The sequence below is a fragment of the Apostichopus japonicus genome, chromosome 3 (assembly GCF_037975245.1).
Source record: "Apostichopus japonicus isolate 1M-3 chromosome 3, ASM3797524v1, whole genome shotgun sequence".
Classification (NCBI taxonomy): Eukaryota; Metazoa; Echinodermata; class Holothuroidea; order Aspidochirotida; family Stichopodidae; genus Apostichopus; species Apostichopus japonicus.
This window is the reverse complement of record NC_092563.1, coordinates 18,014,094-18,037,442: the sequence shown is the minus strand read 5'-3', so window position 1 is coordinate 18,037,442 and position 23,349 is coordinate 18,014,094. Positions and strand designations below refer to the sequence as shown.

Here is a 23,349-nt window from a genome sequence, read left to right as displayed (position 1 = left end):
AAAAAAAAAAACGGGCAAAAAAAAAAATCTACTTGTAAAAGGGAGATTGAAAAAAATGTAGGTCAGACAATGCGTGACAAGAGTACATTGTTTTTTTCGAGTGGCTTGGTTTCAAGCATAGCTCTGCCATCACTGCTAAGTTGATTATTATAGATGGGAAAGGCACTATAATTAACAGCAACCAGCTGAGTTTTGGCAAAGGTAATGTTTTTCCCCCGCTACGCCACGCAATATACTCCAGCCGGCAAGACATTAGTGTTAATAGTTACATGCACTATAGTCCTTACCATAGGGATGTTAAATTCTTTAAATATTGTTCAAGAAAGTCTGTTATTTGTTTGAGATGAATATCAACAAAGAACCTTTGGGGAAAAAAAAACGTATTTGCAGGGAAAGAGTTATGTTGTTCTCATCGTCAATATGAAGGTGTAAATTTTTCTGCAAATTGAATCCCCAAGTTTTTTAGGGCAATTAAGGAAGCCATTTTTTAAAAAATTGTGTTCAGATTAAGTACCAAAGTTATGGGAACAATTTGAATACCTGGAAGAAGTATTAAGTGCAATATATGTATACCTAGCTATTGTAGTCTTTCTTGTAATGAATGTATAAACCAAAGTTTAATTTTTTGAAATTATCCAACCATTACTTAGCCTGATAGTATGCCCGCTTTAATCTGCCAAACATATTCTGGTGACTTTGATAATTCTCTTTATGATATTCTGACATTTTTGTTTCCAAATTACTTCATAGTTGAAAGCATACATATTAGTCATTGAAATAAAAGATGTATGAGGACTTTCTTGCTGGTATTTTGTTATTCGTTAAACACGTTATTATATTATCTCTCCTGAGTACGAGAATGAGCTCTCTGTCGACTGTGGACTAGAAATTCTTCCATATCATGTCAGAATTAGGGCTGCCCTTGATTCCTTGAAGTGTTTTTATGTATTATGATATGTCGTCGTTCATGGTGAGCGTTTGCAAGTATTTAAATACAAATCCTCACTGGGCCTGATGAGGAGTGAAGCAGAAATAAAGACTGTTAGTACATCGGCTCATTAGATCATTAGCTCTGTATTATCTTCTCGTTTTGCAGAAGGTTGTGATAGCCTTTCCACTTAGCCCCCACCCCACCCCACCCTCCTGTCTACTCTTCCACCCGTACCTATCTCAGCAGGGTTGGCCATTTCTTTTCTTTTTGGTTTAAATATAAAATAAATATCGTTCTGAGCTCGGGTTTTCTTTCATTGTCAATTTGTTCGCAATTGGACTTTTTAAGGCCATTGTTTTGGTGTTTGGGAATAGGGAATTTCTTTCTGATGCTTTCGTGACCAGCCTGATAAGTATTCTTTTCATTTAGGGAAGGTTTTTTGGATGTCCCTGTTCCCATTTTGTTTAGTGTATTCGGGGTACAGGTTGCAGAATTATTAATGCTAGTTTTCCCGTCTGTAGTGTACTCGATATATTGTTGTTATATTCTATTTGTACGCTCATTTTCTCTTGGTTAATTTCTTTTGCGAACATTTTCTATTTGTTTATAGTGTGTTTTCTTTCCTTCGTCCTGTTTGTTGGCCTAACTCTTACGTTTTCTTGATAGGTTAGGTTACTAGGTTAGAATTTATAAAGATATAGGGTTATCAGTAGCATTGAAAGGATATTCCTGTGGTTAAAGTTGATTACTTAGCAAACTTGCTGAAAATGTTCTGAATCTATATACGAAAATCACTTCCTGATAGCATTTTTTATTGCAAACATACAAATTTTTCAATTCTTTGTGCTATTTCTGTAAATTTAGAAATCTGGCAACAGTAGGAAGGTTGATGCCATCAGTGAAATTCAGCCGAATTGCTTTGTTTTACTCTATAATTTGTCAATCATTTATCCACAGAAGGAAAAGAACATTTCTACAAAAAAGATACATTTTCATGACCTTCAAGTACATGTACTTTGACAGCTAAGCAAACATTCCAAATGTACCAGGTTTCAATGATTAATCTACTTAGAGATTATAACAGCCCAAGTAAAAGCTTTCGAAGCGCATTTGCCCAGACCCTTTACTGTGATCCAACTTCCTGGAGCAGTTGAAGGTCTAGCAAGTCAAAATAGGTTACATTCAATCAACCATATCTCAAGTTAGGGTTAAGATATTTAGATGGGGTTTTCACCTAGCAGTGTGGAATATTTTTCTCTTCAATATAAGTTTCACATTGCTTGTCACCAGAAAATCCTCTAAGTTATTGGCCTGCACGAGGAAACGACTTCATCACCATATCATTATAGCCTTATTAAAAGGAACATTCCAGAATAAAGTATATATTAAAGGTGAATATTTTGAAAACCAGAATAGCTATAGAAACATTACTAGCACTTAAATTTTTCTCTTTCTTGGACTGTGCAACTAACTGAGACTAAAATTGGCTTTTAAGCCATCCTTTTAGTTTATGACCACGGATAACATAAACCCTGTTCATGCTTTTATTTCACCAACATCAGATTATAGGGAATAATGTGGTTTATGTTCCAGTAACATCGTACATAAAGTTCATGGAACAGTATTGGATTCATCTGTTAATTACTCAAGAACCAAATGGCAACTGCATAAATTTGATTTGGTTACAAAACTTAGTGCCTCAAAGCTTCTTCCCATATCCAGTAACACTAGTAAAAAATATTTTAAAGATTGTCTCATAAAACAAACAAAAAAATGAAAAAAGTCTGTGTTACAAATTTGGTTGGCTTTCTTTTCTTTTTTAGTTCCTTTTTTCAGTTTTTTTTTTGCGATAACTGAAGAGTTGCATCTCTTTAAATCCTGATAGGAGACTTCCACAAGATCAGACAAAACTCTTTCTTTCTTCCTTCCATTTTTTTCTCTTCGATTCTAGACAGACATCCCCAAAAGAGAAAACAAAAAATGTTTATTCTTGACTGCTTAAAAGCTTTGAGCCATTACTAGCCTTGACTTCATGGGAAAGTCTTTACTACTTGATGACCCGGCAAGAAGGCAAATCAATTTACTGGCAGGGAAGATTACCGACCCAAGTTTAGCAGATGGGTGTATATATTAAAGCAGCACTGTGTTCACGGTTTAATTTGGGTCACACACGACACTTCCTTCTCTCTGCATATGTGCAAAATTCGGGTCAGATCATGACTCACCCTAATTGTTGCTTCAGAGATCTATGAACAGAAAAAGATTTTAAAAAATTGGATAAAAAAATTGGCTACGTTTGGCATTAATGCTGTAATACCTAGTCCACCCATCCTTCAGTGTTCCCATATTTTCTGGAATTCTAAGGCCAGGTGGTGTTTAATTGGGTAGTGCATTTGCATGCCCGATGCATAGTGCGTTCTGAAAGCATTGTCTAACTTTATAGTTTAGCAATCTCCCCGATTCATAATATTTAGCCATAATTGTGTAGTTGAAAATTGAAATGTTTACGATGATGTGTGCGCAATCACTACATGTTGTCACTCCATTCACAACGTTTAGACCTCTGACCAGTGATGGATAAGCCCTGGCATACGAATAACAGAATAGCATGGACGAATATTACAAAGAAATTCTTTACTATTCAAAATAAGACGCAATGTGTCAAGCGAGCTATCAAAACCATGCCTGCCCTTGAAAACATATAAACTGTTTTGACGTTATTGGTATCGAATCCCTCGCGATTTGGTCATAGAACAAAGGTACAAGGTGTTGAATGGTGCTCCACACCACGACCGATCAAGATTTTGACAGTCACATGTAACATCAACTTCAGTTGGCAAAGCTAAACATGTAGGATTTTCTTGGCAGGCAGTCGGCAGTGTGCTGTGGCTCACGATAAAAACTGCACAGTTTTTATAACCAATCATATTATAACAAGTTCCCTTCATTAACAGCAAAAAGTGGTTTTGCGGTGTGCTGATCAGTTGTGCAAATGTGCTGCAGGACTAATAGTTTGCATACCAGATCATTACCGTACAAGATTGTTGGCCATTTTTCTTTCCATTGGCCGGATTGAAATTTTTTTTAGGCCATATTCTGCACACGGGCCGCCTATTGGAAAGCCCAAAATCTAGCTGACTCAAATCATGACATTTTTAGATCGGTATGGTCTGCAATTCTTTTTACACCAGTGACCTGACAGACGGAAAACTTTGAAATGTGAAACACGACTCACCTTGATGGAGTGCCAGATGAAAACAAGAGGAACAAAATTATTATATAACATTGACCTGAGTGTCATTTACTGTATATAATTAGTATCTAGATTTAAAGATATAATTTGATGCAATTCCACAGCACAATAATGACAAAAATATAACAGAAGTCATTTTTTTTGGTAGAGTTTTCTGGAAAGTTCTCACAGATACACATGTTAAATATTTGCTAATATTGATTCACCTGTGGGTCACAACCCTCAGTTTTTGGGTCACATGTTCCACATTATTGGAAATCCTGTTTTGATAGGTTTCTATAATCAGCAACTTATTAGTCCTGTATATATTGGAAAAGCACTTCAGCTATAGGCCACTTTAAAGGGAGCTGAAATGAGGGGTTTCCCTGGCCTCTATAATGACACATAAATCAGACATCAGTAGTTAAACTGAAACTGACCATCTTGTGTTCTTTGTCTCTGTAATTGCTCTTAAACGATATAAATTGTCCAAAAACTGTTGTTCTAAGATATTAAACTTGTAACAAATTCCCTTTTAGCGTACCATTATACAAACACCTGCACAGACAGAAGCCTCTTAACAGCTTAAATCACCCTCATACATGGGAATGCTTTGGTCCACACACTGCAGCATAAGTTCTCCTCACGTTAGTGTGTAAACAAGAGATCGACAAAAGTCGGTGAAAATCTTCATAATTTGACGGACAGATATTATGGAAATCTGTGTGACAGAACGCTCCAATTGACTTGATCTTTATCAGTTTTACACTTACACTTTCCAGTAACCAATTATTGGGGACTTAATTTTTAAGGCAAAATACGTCTTTCGAGCCTTCCGCGATAACAAAGTTATCAACGGACTTTCAGCAGTATATCACGAATCTAATATAAACAATTATTTTGATGTTCTCAAATATTTGAAACAGTTCCCAATGACGGTTCTTTCAATGTTCAAGAAACAGAAACTGTGTTTATACAGGCATGTACCACAATTATTCATTTTCAGAAGCAACAGCCCCTTAAATATAATGGAACAATCTACCACAACTATACATTTTCAGAAACAGCAACCCCCTTAGAAAGAATGGAACAATCTTCACATTGTTTTCTTTAGTCTGATATCATGCAAATCATGCAATAATGTATTGTGTCAGACTTTCTACTAGATATGTTTTCCAGCCGAAATATTCCCCAAATGTTTCACCGCCCGATAGCTGGAACCCTGCAATGAATACTTTCATTTGAGAAATGTTTTACCACCCAAAAATAAACAAATGAAATGTTAGAACCGAAACACATCAACAGACATATGCACAGGTTTGTCATAAAAAAATACATAACTAAAATTTCATGGTCTCTACTCTAATGTTTCGCTTTTCCACTTCAGAAATGTTATTGAACAAACACACACTGCTACATTTATTCCATTAAATGAAGATAAATGAGGGAGTGTACTTTGGACCCTTAACATTTCCTTGCCCCGCCCGCCCTGTAAGGCCGTAAAACTGCTTCGTTTAATAACATTAATCTCCTATAAAGAGCAAACTGACAGATTTGCAAAACTCTCAGACATCTGCTTCATTATTGTAAAAGAAAATTAACATCAAACATCAACTAAAAACCAGCAAAGAAAAGAAGAAAAGCCTTCACATAAAGGTCATTTATAGTCTTGGCCTGAAATTGTAGCTTGCTAGACATAAAATAAGTAAAATTAGTAATTTTCTAGAGTACTTTTCTGAGGTTCTGAATCTCCAAGGTTAATTCCAGACATTAAAGAGAGCCATATCAGACAATTAAATGTCTCAATGAGGCAAAATTCGTTGGTGGCAGTAAAAATTGCATTTTGAGGATTGAACATTTACTGACCTTTATTTGAGTTCTAGCATATTGGGGGGCAATACCGATGACCATTATGTTGACTATGCCTGACTGAAAGACGTTTGGTCAAATTAATCATCTTTCTAAGATGGAAGCCTTCACGACAGTGCATAGAACAGATAATAGAATGGCAACTGATTCCCCTCTTGCCCTGGCCTCTTAAAGGAAAGAAGAACACTTGGTGAAAAGGAAAATATCATCCCCCAACCCCCTCCCCACCTTAAAAACTAAATAGAAGATAGACGTTTAAGTACATTGCTATAACCTTCAATAAAGAGAACCTCAAATAGTTTGAAAAAGCTTAGATTGGGTGGTCTCTCCTTATACACTATGGTTCACTATTCGCTTCTCTCACTTGTTACCGTAGATAAAGAATTAAGCTAAAGCCACATACACACAAAGTGTACATACTGCAAACTGATATTCTTAGACCAAAATGGTGAGCACCAACTCCTAATGGCAACCAGAAACCATGGTTCCCAAAGATTAACCAAGTCAGTCCACATTAGAAACACTTCTAGACAATTTGGGTGGTAGAAGAACCAGAGGAGTCAGTGAACAGAAATTAACCTGTTGCTAAGGCTGTATGGTGCTATAAACCGGGTGACCACATCACTTTCTATATAGATGCAGTACAGCAATGGTGCTATTGTTGTAAGGAGATAGGTAAGTGAGCAAGGGAAATAATTCTATCCTATAGGAGCTTTCCCAAAGGAAGTTGTTACAAAATGAGCCTGTTAATGTTAAAACTCAAACAATACATTCTAAGCTTAGGTACAAAAGTCTATGGTGCAAATTGAACAAGAATAATGCGTTCTAGGTGGTTCCCTCACCCCCCCCCCCACCACCAGAACACAGGTTTCTTAATATGACTCCCTTCCTTGTCCTCTTTGGGATATATTTCTCTATTTGATGGAACTTTAATACTCTTCTGTGTCTGTTGCATTATGGGAAGACCTAGCTACCACTATTAGGGAATGATTCAGAACAGTGGAGGGGAGAGTGGGGGGGGGGGGAGAGGGGAGTTGTTATGTTTTATACACAATCCATGATGAACAAGTCTATAATGTTAAACTTGCTGATGGATGGTAAGAGGGTCAAACATGAAGTCACAAAGTTAACTGGCTCATCTGGGATTTATCTGCCTAATATCGACAACTTGCCAACATCTGACCTTTTGTGTTTGGCATGCCAAAATCACCACTGATTGAGATGGCGCCATCCAAGATAAGGCTTGGCAAAAACAAGCATAAAGCACTATCTTCTATTCTTCCATTGTTTGCAGAAAAGATGATGAATTATTTGTTTTTTCTAAAATGATTTTTTAATAAAATGAATTCTATATCTGATACATAACATTACATATACATGGGAATATTTCAGCATAACATTTTGGCATGTCAATGATAGCCTATCTTCTATTGGTGCCATGGGAATATTTGTCTATATGTAGATGGCTGCTGTGCTTACATGGATGTAGGGCTGTAGTACTCGAATCTGAATCCACTTTCCTGTGGACTCATGCAGAGTTATGTACATGGGATACCTAGATTTGGACTCAGAATGGCTGGACTTGGACTTGGACTCTGTCTCCAATATGCTGGATTACACTATAGCTCTAGAAGGAGTACCCTCATTCACTCTTAAAGGCATTGAAGACTCGCGCACAAAGAAACGTCTGATGCCGGTAATCTGACCTAGTTTCAAATGAGGTGTAAAAGAAGTGTTAGACACCACCATTGATTTCAGAAAATACACACTCAGTTGCTATCGTCGGTAACTAGACACTAGTGTACAGTCAATACATGCAGCTACCCGTCAATACCCACAACACAGTGTACATAGCAGCAATGGACATCTCAGGTCTAGATAAAGATAACAAGGTATCACGTTTCATTACTGTCTTCATTTTGTAGCGACAAGAAGAAAACGTCATTTGCAAGCAACGGAAAGTTAACTTTTTCAGAGGGTTGCACTAGGTTTGGGGCGAGTCTTCAATGCCTTTAAAGAAACTTCTCTGGCAACTGAATTAAATTTAAAATACTCCTATTCACTTTCCATGCTAACTGTTTGGAACGACCTGTATATATATATATATATTTAAATATATATATATATATATCTCAACTAATCTCTCCATGTGCTCCTGCCCGTTGTCTTTCTTCCTCTGCCAATGCCTACCTTTCTCTTCTCAACCCACATTTCAAAAGACATGGGTACACGGCCATCTCGATGACTACAGAGATGTAATTTTAGAAGAAAACATACAAACAGAAACAAAACTGCAGCATATGTGACTCGATGATGTCATATTTAGACTTGATCAAGTCTCCAACTAATAGTGGTTTGGGCAAATTGTTCATCACAGCGTTCTCTGTAACATAGACCAATGATGAATGTTGGGTCTTTTATTGTCTCTTTTTAAAGTTATTGCGCAGCCCTGCTTAAAGAGGAAAAACTGTTTACCACAATTTCATAAATAGTGGTTAAAGTGAATGGGGAAATTGTGGAGTGGAAACGGTGAAATTCGCCCCTGGTCATTCTCTAATTTCACACACTTTTTTTGCACTTCTTCCCAACAACCACCGTTTTCCCTGTCCCTGGAATGCCGCAGAATATTACAGTGTACTCTCACCCAAGGATCGTAGTCTACCCACCTGGGACACAATTTTGCCTATCATAATCACCATTGCTCTGAAAGCAAAAATTATCTATGACTGGAAGGTGAAAAAAATGTCTGCCAAGGGATATTAACCAAATTAGGTCAATTTTGCATCTACTTGTGCTGGTGGTTAATTTGCACAAATTTCAGAGAAAACAGAAACTTTGTATTTTGTTTCTTTGTATCTAATTCCTACAAATTACTACCGCATAAAGGTCGAAACGTTAGCCTTGATATCACAGACACGTTCCAGCCCTAAAAACACTTCATATACTACCGCACTGGCATCGCAGTATACATCGCGCACACCGCTGTGTAATATCGCCGTTACTTGTTAGCTGTGATTGTTGGAAATCAAAACAACTTTATTTAGTACCGCAGGAAATAGGTCTGCTATCTTCCACGAATAGTATAAACAATGTCAACAAAAAATCAACAGAAAGAACGCCGGGCCACTCACGGTTCGCCGCAGGGTCACAAGAAACCGCACGCTGATTTTTCGGGGAGATGTATGATTATGATTTTTCCCATAATTCAACCAACCTGTGGCATTCATAGGTGAAGGCCCTGTTCGGTCACAGCCCCGTTATCTTGACACCTTTTTGCACTTTCCCTGAGAGAGAAATGGAACAAATTTATCTGATAGATAAAAGTGGCAGAGTGCCCCCTCTGGTAAAGGAAATATTCCACTGCCGATTTCAATTAGAGTAAAAAATATCAACCAGAATTGATTTTTAATTTATATATGTCAATTGAGGAATGTACAAACTGGAACAAAGTTGCAAACAAACAAAGGATTTGATACCAATGTTAAAAACAACAGAACTGAAATACCTATAAAACATTTGGTGAGAAAATTGACCCAATAAGATATTTCCTTATCAACTTGCAATCAGTTAAAATGGTGACTATAATAGATCCAGGGCATCTAGGTAGGCTTATCAAGGAATCCTGACACGAATGTTTTGAGAAGTACGTTATCAATCGTTCCGGTGTTAGTCAGTTAATTTCAGGGCTTTTTGTGTATAACTAATATTTTTGTATTATTTATCTTGCGATATGCTTTTGTCTGCAATTAATAAGAAACTATTTTAACAAAATCACCAAACAAAGGTCACAGTAAGCTTTTTTGGCTGTATAATGAGGTTCAAACAAGTGACTCCAGGATTTAAAGTTTTGTGTTCTACCAAATTTGAGCATTCCAGCTGCTAAATTGGGGGTGATACCTCTTTGACCATTCCATATGCTATTATAGGGTACTTAGTCAGAAGCTTTTACTGATTAGATCAAGGTTGTTCTACTCTGTTTTAAGATGTGTCAAGCGAAGGGGAAAGTTTTAGTGTACAAAAGTATGCTTCAAAGTCATTAAGTTTCATTGTTTCATAATTTGACAAATCTTCACTTTTGTTTATGTCGCTCTTTAAAACACATGATTAGACACTTTTAGTGGTGGAGTGAGGAGGCAGGTTGACCTGATGTGACCGGTCAACATGTGTGAGGTCAGTGACAATCAGTTACCAGGCCTCTGTAGACATGGTAGAGAGAAAGAGTGCAGAAGTTGTGCTGAGACAGGAAGTGAAGAAAAAAAGTAAATAACATTACACGAATTTATAAGAACACAGATATTTTGCTGTAGCCAAAAAAGTTCTTTGCTTTTAAAAATTTGCTTCTGTAACATTTTAAATTTTTTGAAAACTGTATATGGAATGGATCGGAAAATTATGCATTTAGGATGGATGGAAGAAGTTTTAGCTCCCTCCCCTTAATCTCTCTTCCTCTAAAACTGGGTATATGTTAGAAATGCCAACTTGCTTATGTGTTTGATCATTGGTCAAAGGTATAACCAGGAAATTCATTGGGCAAAGCAGCATGAAAACTCTTTGTTTAACAGTTAAATTAATGTTTAGTTATAGACAATATTTACTGATAATCTTTTAATAACTGAACAAAAAGTTGATGATATTACCATCTATATATGACTATGTAAATCTTTCTCCGCTTCCTTGCACTACTTTTTTTCATATAGATATTCAAAATTCTAAAAAATATTCAAAATTTTCAGCAAGCAACTGCCCATCGATGTTTATTCAAGTCTCCATTTTTAGGGGGGTTCTACTTTTACTTTTGAGGGCGCTGTTGCAAAACATAACTTTCAGATGAACTTGTATATTAAATGTCTATGATGCAGAATGTCCATTTGATTCATTATATTTCTTGATTTACATTTGTAGCATCTATATTGTTTTATGGTATTTGTTTTTTAACCTAAACAAAAGTACTGGTTTAGGTGACTTTCACCATCATTTGCATCCATTCCATTGCATCACTTTGCCTAAACTTGTCAGCCAATCAACCACCTTTGGCAAAATTACTAGTTCTCTTACACTATAAAGTAAATGCATTGGGTTTTCAAGATTTCATGTTTTGCATGAAACCTTGGGTGTATCCCCGAAAGGGGTGGGAGATCAATTTAAATCTCACTTCCACCACCTCCCCCCCCCTTCTACTTAAACAGTTCAGAAATTTTTTAGGTGCAAAAATATGGCAATTGAGAAATACTGATGAAGAGTTTATGTGCAAAGACTTCTTGACCATGTTCTCCCGTACCCAAAATTAGTATATATGGATGCATATTAATATATATATATATATATATATATATATATATATATATATATATATATATATATATATGAAAACATATAAGTTTGAATGGGGGAAGTGCAGACAAATTCACATGTAACAAGATATCAGAGGTCAAACCATAAATCTCACTTTAAAAATAATATCATTTAATGTTCCTTCTACATTTTCACATTGGGTAATGAATTTATAAGAGATTTAATTGAAACATTTAGCCGAATCCGCTGCCTTGCATGCAAAAAAACCACAGCAGGTAATCATACTAATTGGAGCCCTATAAGGATGTGTCAAGATTAATTAATCCAAAATCAAAGGAGACGGATAATTCATTAGGGTGATATATATATTTGACTCAAATGTTATTTGTTCACAGCGAGTTAATCACGGAGACAAAAAGACTAAAGAGAAATACAATGAGAGAGTGAGACAAAAGGAAAAGAAAAAATAATATTTTATAGTATATAGTTTGTTCTCCTTTCGTTCGATACATTTCAATTTCTCGCGATGATAATCAAAGGCACAAAATTAATTTTGGTATGTTGCAGACTAGTGTTAAAAGCCACTCCTAGCAGTAAAAATTGTATTTTCTATAAAACTTTAAATTCTTTGAAAAATGACCATTTATTTAACAGCTGAGGTTGATCAGTTGAAATGAATGAACTGTGTAGTATGTCTAACACAGACAATTGAGTCAGCCTGTTAAACACAGTGGGAAAACAAATGACTTCAACGGCCTCAAATATATATATTTTTTTAATATGTTATAAATTTGTCACAGATAAATGATGACAATTATCATCTACTTAGTATGCTCTGTAATAATAAGTTAAAAAACTTGTCTGGAATTTACTTGTTTAGAATTAATAAAACAACTGTTGACAACCAAATAAATCATTTTTCGCTCATTCAATTTTTTATTATGCAATTTTTATTTGTCAAAAACCTGCCTTAAGCTACTGTCTATATTTACTCTGATTATTGTACAAAAGATATTTTCTAACAAATTTGTTAAAAACTGAATAGCCTAGAAAAATTGTTACTTTACTGTTACTTCTTTAGACCAAATATTGGAAATTTTGCGTAGGGATGTCATTTGTGGGGACAAAACCTAAATACAGGAATTTGGTTTTGGAATTATCTGAGCATTATTTCACACCCATTTAATAATTTTGAGACAATTTGCAGGAATATATCGAATGCAGCCAGAACAGGAAAAAATAATTGTTACGTTCTGTGCATACTGCTTGGCACTCCCATATAAGAACTAATGCCATCTAAATGACATCAATATTGTTGTTTTTTGTTTCATGGTCATAGGCGGTGATATCTTCACCCAAATCCATCCTTTTCTTTTTGAAGCTTGTCTGGAATAATTGTGACATAACAAAAGGCTGGTTAAACTAGTTATTCTATAGACCTGCCAGTCTCCATGAAAACTTTGAATATGAATTTATGTGAATATATGGTAACAACCCTCTCAATAATTGGTTGACTCATAGACGGGAAGTTATGACAGTGACCTGCTGCTGGTCGACAACTTCTATTAAGTTTAACTTAAATCTACCATGTAACTTAAATGCCAGATGCTTAATAGCAGTGATTGAGTTGATTGTACTGATGAATCGAGGCATACAATAATGAGAAGGGGGGGGGGTGTCAGGTGGAATACAGCCCTGTAGCCCAGGTCAATTTGGGGGGGCCCAAGAAGAATATGTCCGGAGGGGACCCAGGAAAATATGGGATATATGCAGACTGCAACAGAGGACCTGGTGACTTAAAAATCCACACGCAGGGATCTTGCTCCTGACCTTGCTCTTGATGCCTCTGGTTACATAAATGTCGATTTGTACTGATTCTTATGACAAAATATATAGTTATTCCCCATAATTAAAAGCAGTGAACACATACTTTTCAAGAGCTATTTTTGTTATCAAACTCTGCTACCAAATGTTTTTGAAGAAAAGAATTTATAAATAGTTTTGGAAATCCTAAAGAAAATACACGTTATTATAACCCTACACTTGTAACGCACTGGCTTCTGTGTACGTAAAAAATGAAGATACACGCACATACACTTATATGTGCATTTACGAACAAACCTGGAAAAACAAACTATTGAGTGCAAGAAATGAAGAAAATGATGTTTATATTTTCTTTCAAAGTAACCAGTTTATAGAGCTGAATTCTTTTACAATCAACCGTAAGTGCATGTCGTGTGATCACGAGAAGACAATTTTTTGTCGAATTTGATTATAATTGTTGTAGCTGTCCGTGCTCTAGAAAAGTGCCTTCAAAACCTTCTTTGTGCAATTGGAACAGTCAAAGCACTTCATTGTTCTCGATCCGTTTGTAAACATTGAAAGGAAATGGAACGATTTATCAAGCATACCATCAGCAGAAATCAATTACAGTTAATATGTTAAGTGCATCCCTCTTCTTCATCCCCTGATTTCTGTCAAGCAAATCTGGGGCTCTAAATTTTTAAGCACTATTCGATAATTACGTTAAAATCTACTTGTTTGTAAATAGACTGTCAAGGGTACAGAAACCCAGGCTGATTGAAGTCAGTGCATCCATGTGGCCGTATACATGTATATATTGCACAGCCAACGTGGAGACGTCACGTGTTTGTTACAGTTTATAACATGTATTTCACAAGCAGTATGTGTCACTGCACTATTCTGTATGCTGTATAGTACAGTGGTACACATAAATATGTCACAAAGAGTTCTTAGACGAAGGAAAGAAAAGAAAAGTACAGGAATGTATTACGGTGGTTAATTATGAGTGAAGGAGATGAGACAGAAGGATATATGGGGAGGAATTCACCAACCCTCCCCACCCCCCCCACCCTGAAAAATTGGCCATGAACAAAAAGTCAAAGAAGAATATGCAGGTAGATACATTCCAAACGATCGAATCTCCAAAAACGATTTTTCTTTATTGAATTGTATTTGTATTTAACTTGTTAAATGAAAAAACAAGAAAATATCTGATGATTTCTGTAGGGTTCTGTGATGTTTGTCCCTGGGTCCCAATTAGAAATGCCTTAATACAACATGTTTCTGTTATGGTTGTATATGCATGTTTTACAAATTTGTTCTAAGAAATATAAAAACTGCACGTAGCATTATAGGCCAGCTCTTTTAATGTGTGATCCATATATATGCAATTTGAATACTTAACTATAAACAGTTCATCATTGACTATGTAAAACTAGACTTAACGTATCATAATAATAATAACAATAATAATAATAGTCAGTAGTTAGTTTTTCGATGCTTAAGCGACCACAAATGTGGGAGCAGCCAGCAAGGACTTATGGATTACAAGTTACATGTCGGTTGGCTTCCAATTCAAATTCAAATTTTAACTCAACTTTGGAATCTATTCAATTTGGAGAGTCATTTCAGATGGGAAAACAGTAGATTACTCTTGGATGAAAAACCCACCTTACTATGACCCGGCCGGGTATCGAACCTGGAAACTCCCACCACCACCTTTATCCTTTCGGCCACAGCACCGGTTAAATTCAAAGTACAGTATATATGTACTCCACCGAATTAAAGTTGTGGACAATTCCTTTGAAATATTTGTGCTAGGTAAATATTCTGTGAGGTGTACACAAAAACATGATACATGGATGTGTATATCAATTGACCATTCAGAGCTCTACTACATACTTGCACACATATATTATATTGGTAAAACATTGTATGTTGGTATAAAGAAACAATTTATTCCATAAATTGTCATTGTAACAAATAAGATCTGAAGATTTTACCACATTCTAGAGAAAGTAAAAACTTCATTTCAAATCAACCACACCTACCACATGTATACTAGTGAAATATCAAAGTATAGGCTAATGTACACGTTTTAAGTCAGGCTTTGAACCACAGTATATTGTACTTTAAGTTAATTATGCTAATATTCGTCATGGCTATTCATCCCGCAGTCAGGTGAATAGTAATACAGTTTATATTAATTATATTACCTTATCATTGTGAAGTAAGCAATCAGTATACACAAGTTCAACACTTGCTATAAGTAGTGCCAAATAGATTCAACCTGTTCGGTATTCACATGACATTCTTTATTAGGGTGAAAAAAGTTAGTGTTTCAACAAACTTCCACAATGTTTTCCCTAAACATTTGCCATATATATGTCAGTATTGTGCCCAGAAGTGACTTTCTTAAGTTTTGATGCCATTTCAGCATTACTACATACTGTACCATGGCATCTCTCTCAACTTATACCTTATATTCTACAGGTGTAGGCTCAATAAAAGATTAAAACTATACAGATCTGTAGTGTACTGATTGGATTTGTCTAAATGGGACACATGTGTCTTTCAGCATTCATATATTCCACTTTATCCAGCAGCCAAGTGAATAAGGAAACGAGTCCTGTTATTCGCTAGGCAGCCAGAGAAATAGCAAGTAGGCAGTACTCCTTACTCATCTGGCTCCCAAGTCAAGAACACGATCTGCATATTATATTCCCTTGGTAACAAGGAGAATATTGTGAGTGTTAGCCCTTGATCATTCAGCTGCTGGGGAAATATAACAACTGATGAAGCAATCCCTTAAGTGCACAGGAGCCAGTGATGTGCTTTAAACATAGAATTTTTTATAGGGACTTGATATCTGCATTACTGTGAGAGAATTGTAGTGCTCATTAAAGTGGGCAATTCTGTATGAACCATGTGTTATGTGAGAAATTACTTAGTCTACTAAAGAGAAATACATGCAAAAATCTTGTGGTTCAGGCCTTTCGACTGGAGTTAGGATTAGTAGCTAGGTAACTTAAGACCCCAATAACCTGCATTTCCTGAAATTTTGATCAAACTCTGTCACTTTTTGTCGGGTTAGGCTTTAGCCTTTACTGCATCTTGGTTAGGCTGAGCTTATGGCTAAAGCTAGGCCTGTATCATGTCAAACATGATGTTTAAATACTTCAGTCTAGGCTACACTGACTTTACACAAACAATGTCTGCTTAAAAATATGAATAAACTCATATATGATCTGTGATCCAAGCTGTAGGTCTAATGCATGTGGGCCTGCTGTAAAGTGTGATAAAAACCTTGGACCCTGACAGTGACAGTTTGAGGAACCAACATCAAAATGTAAGCCTACCTTCTGCTGCAAGGCTGCACATTCTGAAGTTTAAAGACTTTCAGACCAGTAGGTAAACTGTTAAGAATCGAGTCAATCATGTCAGATGCTGCCATTTTGTCCGGGGTGGGGCCATTGGTAGTTTCATGTGGTTTCTTTTCAGCCTACCGTTTGCTGTTATATATCCTAATGTAAGGCGTAGCCCTAAGTTTTCATGTAATCCACAATCAGCATGTGTCACAAAAAATTCTGTGCATATCGTCTGCTTGCTGCGTTAACTCAGCCCTAACAACATTATTTTCGGTGTCATGCTACCTCACAAATATTTACGATGGCAACAAAGCGTCTCACTTGTCTTCTCGTACTTCTGCTATACTTTCTTGCTCAAACTCATTTTAGTAATGGCCAGGATTACAGAATCCCTTTTATATCTGTTCAAAGCTGTGCCGAGACACAATTTTTTGATATTGGTGGACTCATCTGTCGCCCATGTGGTGATGCGATGATAGCCTCAAGTGATGGTAAGGCTAACGTTAGGCTAACTTTGAATCTGGCCATAGGCCTATGGTACTTGGTAGAATCAAGGGCTCAGTTCTTATAATATTAACCGTTGCTACTTTTCTAAAATTATGGTCTCAGTTCTTTAGATTGCGATGAAACTCAATCCTTGGCTATCATAAACAGTGTATTTTGACTCGTTTACAGGAACGAGTCAATAGTCAAACGAATACGACCTTCTCGCGGAACTAGTTAGAATAATGGGTTGTATGTGTTTGACATTAACGACCTAACATATTAACAGTGCTAGGCTAGGCATAGACTACAAACATAGACATAGGCAAATTATATGCCTAGTTTATGACAAGTTTACAAACTATAACTAAAGGCGAACAGAACCCACGTAATTATTTGAGGTTTTGGCGATGCGAAGGCAAATTTTCTGCTTAGCCCAACAGGCAATCATTATGTTTCCTAGGCTATTATTACTAACCTGGGCCTATGCCTAGGTTTAATGAGAATTTTTTCAATAATGGAAAGCTGGCAAGAAAATTATATACCAAAATCCAAAGAGCTTAGAAATTTGCTCCTTTCAAATTTGTTTGTAAATTTCTTATTACATTTTACACCAAAGGTACCATGACATATTAATATTGGGGAAAAATTTGTCATCATGGAAACCAGTTGATATTAGTTGAATTACTTCTAGTATCAACCATTTGGCTTTCTTTGTAGGGTTATCATGTCAGTGTCAAACTGGTTATAAGGAACTACCAGATTCAGCTGTTCGGGGAATTGAAATATCTTGCGAGGCTTGTGCTGGTGATGAGGTAAGCATGTTCGGATTTTCAGTTCACGTGAATGAAATAAATGATGCTCTGATATTTGACAAATTCATATTTCTAATCATATCCCTATAGAATTCACATCTTTTTTATGTATCTTTTGCACTAAGTCCTCTTTACAGCTAAATTTGTTATAGCAAAAACAGTTATGCACGATTAAATTTGAAAACTCCTAAACTGCATACATAACAGACACTTTAGAACTTGTCACATGGATAATAATTTTGATTTGCTGTATTTAATGATTAGGCTAGTGTGGCCTATAATCATGTTGTTATTAGCCATCTGGGGTCTGAATCAACTATGTCATTTCATGTTAGTGTTTTTATATCTATCACAGAAGAAATATGTTGAACTTGCTAAACTATAAAATATCCCCTCTTAATGTCATCACAACATCATTGGGGAATCCCGGATGCGACATACCTGCAGGAATAACAAGATTAATGATGTCCAGACTCAAAACCCTGAATCGTGGAGACAAATAACCCAATCTTACACCATGTCCTTAATGTATCTATGTGCATTGTAGCCATCTTTGATTGATAGCTTAAACTCTATCTATTATCCATCTTGGGACCTCTTTCACAATTTGTTGCAGGTTGCAACAAGAGATGGACAAAACTGCATCAAGTGTGGTAACGGTTTGGTAAACCCTGCCACCGGAGCGTGTCCAGTATGCGGTGATAGAGATATAAGAGGTTTGTACAATCAGCAGAGTTAGATGTACTTCAGTCACGAGCGAAAGAGGGGTCAAAAGATTGCTACCTAGGGCTATCCCTGCTTCTGCTCTGACCCAGTGCAAAAGTTGATATCAAAGCTGTAATGAAAAAAAAAAAAAGAAGCAACCTGAAACATAAGTTTGTCACATTGCAGACTATCATCACTAACCAGTAGATCTATTAAAAACACAAACCAATGGGGTCTTGGGGTCATGATACCAATGCTGGTCCTCGTCAGTTTCAACTTTCATGAATATTCATCCAGAGTGGTATTAGAACTGGCTACTTGTATTTGATGTTTTACAAACTTAAGACGATGGTATCAGTGTAACAGAACAGAATACAGAATGATATGTATCTGTAACAACAGTTCATAATGATTTCAACAGTCCATAGAGTGCTCACAGTACGATATGATACGATATGTCTTGTCAAAAGCTGTTTCAGCCGTTGAGCTCTTCAGCGGGTCAGGGGCGAAAGCCCCTGGCTGGTAAAAATGATAAGACTCCTTGGTTTGAGATCTGAAGGAATTGGGATTGTGTAAATATGATCTTTGAGGGCCGGGTCGGAGAGAAACGTGGCTTGATGAATGATGATGGTAGGAAAGTAGCATGTTTTAAGGGAGGCGATGAGTGATGGCTGGCTTCGAAGACTGGATTGGCGATGTGAGCGATGAAGGGACTCGGAGGATAGTGCTCATAGTGCTGAGTACCTGTATATAAGGCAGTGTTATCTGCATACTATCATAGTTAAAACAAATTTATTATGTTTCTGTTTCTTTATTATGTTTGGCTGCCAGACCGATTCTTACAATGATAAATGTTTTTGTGGATAATGTCTCAAAAATGAGTAAAACGTGACCTCTTCTTTATTTCAAGAAAGGATAGTCTTAATTTAATACGTCAGATGGTTTTGCTGTTAAACTTCCCATTGACACATGCAGTGTCAGGGAAAAACCTCTATCTTACCTTTTGCAGGAAAACTAGTAATGGTTGTCCAATCATCCAAGAGGACCAAATTTCTGTTTGGAAAACCAAAATCAATATTAGTTGTTTACATCAAATTCATATTGCTTTGTAACTACATACCCCCAAATATGTAAAACGATCAATTGGGGATACTTCATTAATACAAAAATAGTGGTAGGCCCATGATCTACCTAGAGGGACATTTTACTGACCCAAAGCTGGTGTTCTATGCACCAGACCTACACATCTCTCCTAAAGTGTACATATTTGTAATTCTTTGTTAATTTTGGCTCACCTTTTTGGCTGACAACAAAAATTTGCTGTTCGGACACACCCGTCAAGGAAGACCTGGTGGCCGAAATCATCCTTAAAAATTTTCTCTGTCTCTTATGGTATAGCAGTGCCCTTCCTAAATTGGTTAAATTGCTATATATAAGTGCAAGGGATTAATATTACAATCAATTATTTCTTTTATGAAGATTGCTTTGCAAAGTTCAAGCACTTATTTATATCTATAGAGATTTGCATGAATTGAATGGTTTCAACCGCTTGTCAAACAGATTCTAGCACTAAGCGGAGCGCCACCACAGGTTGGCGCGGAGCTTACAGAAATTTTTGGAGTAATGATACTCCCTAGATCGCCGGAACTGACCCTTTCCGGGGCTTGCTAATTTGCAGGTAAACGAAAAATAAATAGGTGTCATCGCCATTTGTCATCGCCATTAAATTAAAGACCGCCGTTAGTGCATTTTGTCAGAAAATTACACCAACAAATGTGACAAATGTCAATAGGTAGATGAGAGCGCAATAAAATAAGTCAATAATTGTGAATAAATAGTGGCAAAAAGCTGAAAAGGCGTCAGCAGTCCGTTTGAGTCCGTCAGGGGGGCATCTGCCCCCCTGACTGTATGGACGCTCCGCCATTGGATTCTAGCAGGTTTTCTCATTCAGAATATTCCGTTTATTCACAGTTGAGTATGAATTGACAGGCGCACTGCTCAGCAGCAGTGATTGCAGGACCTGTGACACATCCAAGGAACCCAATGCTGACGTGGCTGAATGTGTATCGTGTCACCAAACCTTTGCAGGGGATTGCAGTTGCGTGGACCCAAACGTTTTGGTAAGCCTAGAGCAAAATCTTTTATCAAAGCTTTCTAAACGCTCTCCGCAAGTTCAACGTGTATGTTGACTTGATTTCAGAGATTAATATGCTTGGCATTTCAATCCTTGGCAGTAATTTCGACAATTTTTATTTGATGAAGTGTGGTGGTAGGTAGGTAGGTAGGCCGGGGGTGGGGGGGGGGGTGGGGGGAGTTTATGACGAAGGAAATGCCATGGGAAATGACAATGTTGATTCTTTCATAGGAAAAGCATCAAAATAGGCATTTCAGTCCTGTGGTCACTATTAGTCATAGGAATGTGCAAAGAAATACAAACCAGTCATACATTAAGTCCTTCTCTTCTTCCCCTTGCCCCTTCCCAAAGAAAGCAAACCCACTAAGATACGTTGCACTGGTAAAGTTGTATCTGAGGTTGTTAGTGCAGCATAGGTAGTATGTTAGAGGTAGCTCAAATGAATTGACATTATAGCAGAGATTAAATTTAATTTAATGATAACTTGTGAGAAATATTTGAAGGCAATATGAAAATAAATTTGTAAATACTTCAGAGTGGCAAGTCATTGGGCAATGTGAACATTTCTCAGAGTATAGACTATTGTTAATATTCTATGACCAAAGAATCTTTTTCGTTGTGTTGAGACAGGTCTTTTCAATCAGTACAAAAGTGTCTGGCTATTTATTTTAATTTCCTCAAATGGCGGGAGAGGGGGCTGGGGATGGGGTAGGGGAGGGTCGGGGGGTAAAATGGCTATGCACCAGTTCACCATTCACCCATACATTTATCTTTAACATTTATGTGATAAACACATTTCCCCTGCCTCAAGCCTTCCCGCCCCTCACCTCCAGATGGAGTACTCGGGTAATGCAATCTTCATACTGTATGTGAATAGCTGTAGTCATACAAAAAGGCCAAGCAGACCTAGTCGTCCAACATGCTATGGTAACTTACATTTAAAAGGTCATGGATAAAAGATGTATTTTATAGAAAACAACTGTGGGATCATAAAGATCATACACAAGATATTCAGCAAACAATCTTATGGATTTAATAGGTCGATGATGAAAATATAGCTAAACTTTAATTTCTTGAAGACAGTTCTTGATGGCCTGTTTCCTTCTTTCCTTTAGTCCGGAGGTATCTGCTTCAGTGAAGGTGAACTTGTTGACGACTTGCCGGATAATTACAGAGTACCATTTGAGGTATGAAATCAAGATTAAATCAATGTTTGCAATGATTCCTCGCTGGAGGCAAAATTAATCTATGCGATGGTTATGATTTATGTGTGTGTATGTGACACTTGTAGTATATATGTGTGTTATTATTTCACAAAGGAAGATTGTTCTTTGTGGATATTGAAACATTTTGGAATAAACATTTCATATTGTAAAATCCTTACCAGTGAACTAATTGGTCGATGCCCACAAGGTGAGTGCTACAAATGAGAGCTGGAAATCTATGATCTCTTCTGGTTCGCACCTTATAATTCTCTACAAATTTAACTCACATGCTGTACATTAGTGAGAAAGTTAAGTGGAAATTTGTGCAAATTATATGGCAAGGAATCACAAAGCCTTCAGGCTTTCTGGGGTTAGTCTCGAAGCGGGACTGGCATTTATCATTTTTCTCTTTTCAATTTAAACTTTTGTACATTCTGGAAACATTTGACAGTTCAGGTTATACGACCTCGTTGGGACTCGAGTAAGGATGGTCAAGTTTTGTATGTGCTTTCCTTTAGTTGACCATTGTAATGGACTGTGTTCAATATGTTTGATATTTTTAATCAAATCTGCACTTGGTGGGGTCAAGAGCCAGGTTGGACCATAGGGAAAATAATATGTGACCACGTCCCTTTTTGAGGTCTTCATATTTCCTTAAGTATATTATGAAAATGAGAATACATTATGTTTTATCCCATGTATCACCCCTGGCCCTGGGTCTGTATCCACCCCATACCCCCCTTCCCTTCATCATGCCTGGTCATAATTTGTATTAACTGCACAAAGAGCTATGCAAAACCAACAGCATCATACATGTTCAGTATGACCCAATTATGACTGACTAAGTTATCTGGATAATCTGGATAATCCAGCATCTGGATGATACCAGTTGATAACGGAATGATCCATGTTTTACGATTTAGACAAATACTCGAGTGGTTCAAATTACCGGATTCTGTTTCATGTATCATGCCTTTTTTTGAATTTCAAGCAAAGACTTGCTTAGTTTTTATCCTAAAATACTTGATTTGTGGGACTAACTTGAAAGCCTGGCTTATCATGATGTATGTCTGCAAGGAACATTGTTCAGATTAGATGAAAATTGAAATAATTAATTCAAAATCCATTACAGTAGCTTGATTGGACTGTAAGTAGTGTTTTATTACAGAACCTTCTGCAGTTCTTTTGATAGTTAATAGACAAGGGTCTCAAAAAACATATATCAAAAAAATAAACGTTGAATCGATTAAAAATACCTTGGAAGGATATATTTAAAGAGACACAAACTCAACTATCATGTTGACCTTCCATGACAGGGATCTCTGTGAAGAATGACTCCCTGTGACAGCTGAGACAAATCTTGTTCCGTGGGGGAGATATTCTTTGTTTAACAGTTGTGTCTGAAAGCTGTCATATTTTGTACATCTTTGATGTCATAAAGCCACCAAGATCTGAAGCCTTTTTACAGTACTCTCTCTCTGTATCTTGCTTGATCATATTTTCAAAGAAGAA

At 36.7% G+C, this 23,349-nt stretch overlaps 1 protein-coding gene and 1 long non-coding RNA gene across 5 annotated transcripts in view; one reads left to right on the top strand and one right to left on the bottom strand.

Moving 5' to 3' along the window:
* Positions 1 to 16,628, bottom strand: part of LOC139965291 (uncharacterized) — a 37,551-nt gene extending 20,923 nt beyond the window's left edge. The window contains exon 1 of one of the 3 annotated variants that reach the window (XR_011792213.1): positions 16,487 to 16,628. This is a non-coding gene — a long non-coding RNA (uncharacterized lncRNA). The remainder of the gene's footprint in view (positions 1 to 16,486) is intronic. The other 2 variants (XR_011792212.1, XR_011792214.1) reach the window with 2 other exon arrangements.
* Positions 16,629 to 16,668: 40 nt separating this feature from the next.
* LOC139965290 (meckelin-like) overlaps positions 16,669 to 23,349 on the top strand; it is a 28,641-nt gene continuing 21,960 nt past the window's right edge. For both annotated transcript variants that reach the window (XM_071967501.1, XM_071967502.1), the window contains exons 1-5: positions 16,669 to 16,986; positions 17,699 to 17,793; positions 18,410 to 18,509; positions 20,470 to 20,618; positions 21,748 to 21,819. In XM_071967501.1, coding sequence (XP_071823602.1) covers positions 16,797 to 16,986; positions 17,699 to 17,793; positions 18,410 to 18,509; positions 20,470 to 20,618; positions 21,748 to 21,819 — 606 coding nt within the window. In that variant the 5' untranslated portion in view covers positions 16,669 to 16,796. The remainder of the gene's footprint in view (positions 16,987 to 17,698; positions 17,794 to 18,409; positions 18,510 to 20,469; positions 20,619 to 21,747; positions 21,820 to 23,349) is intronic.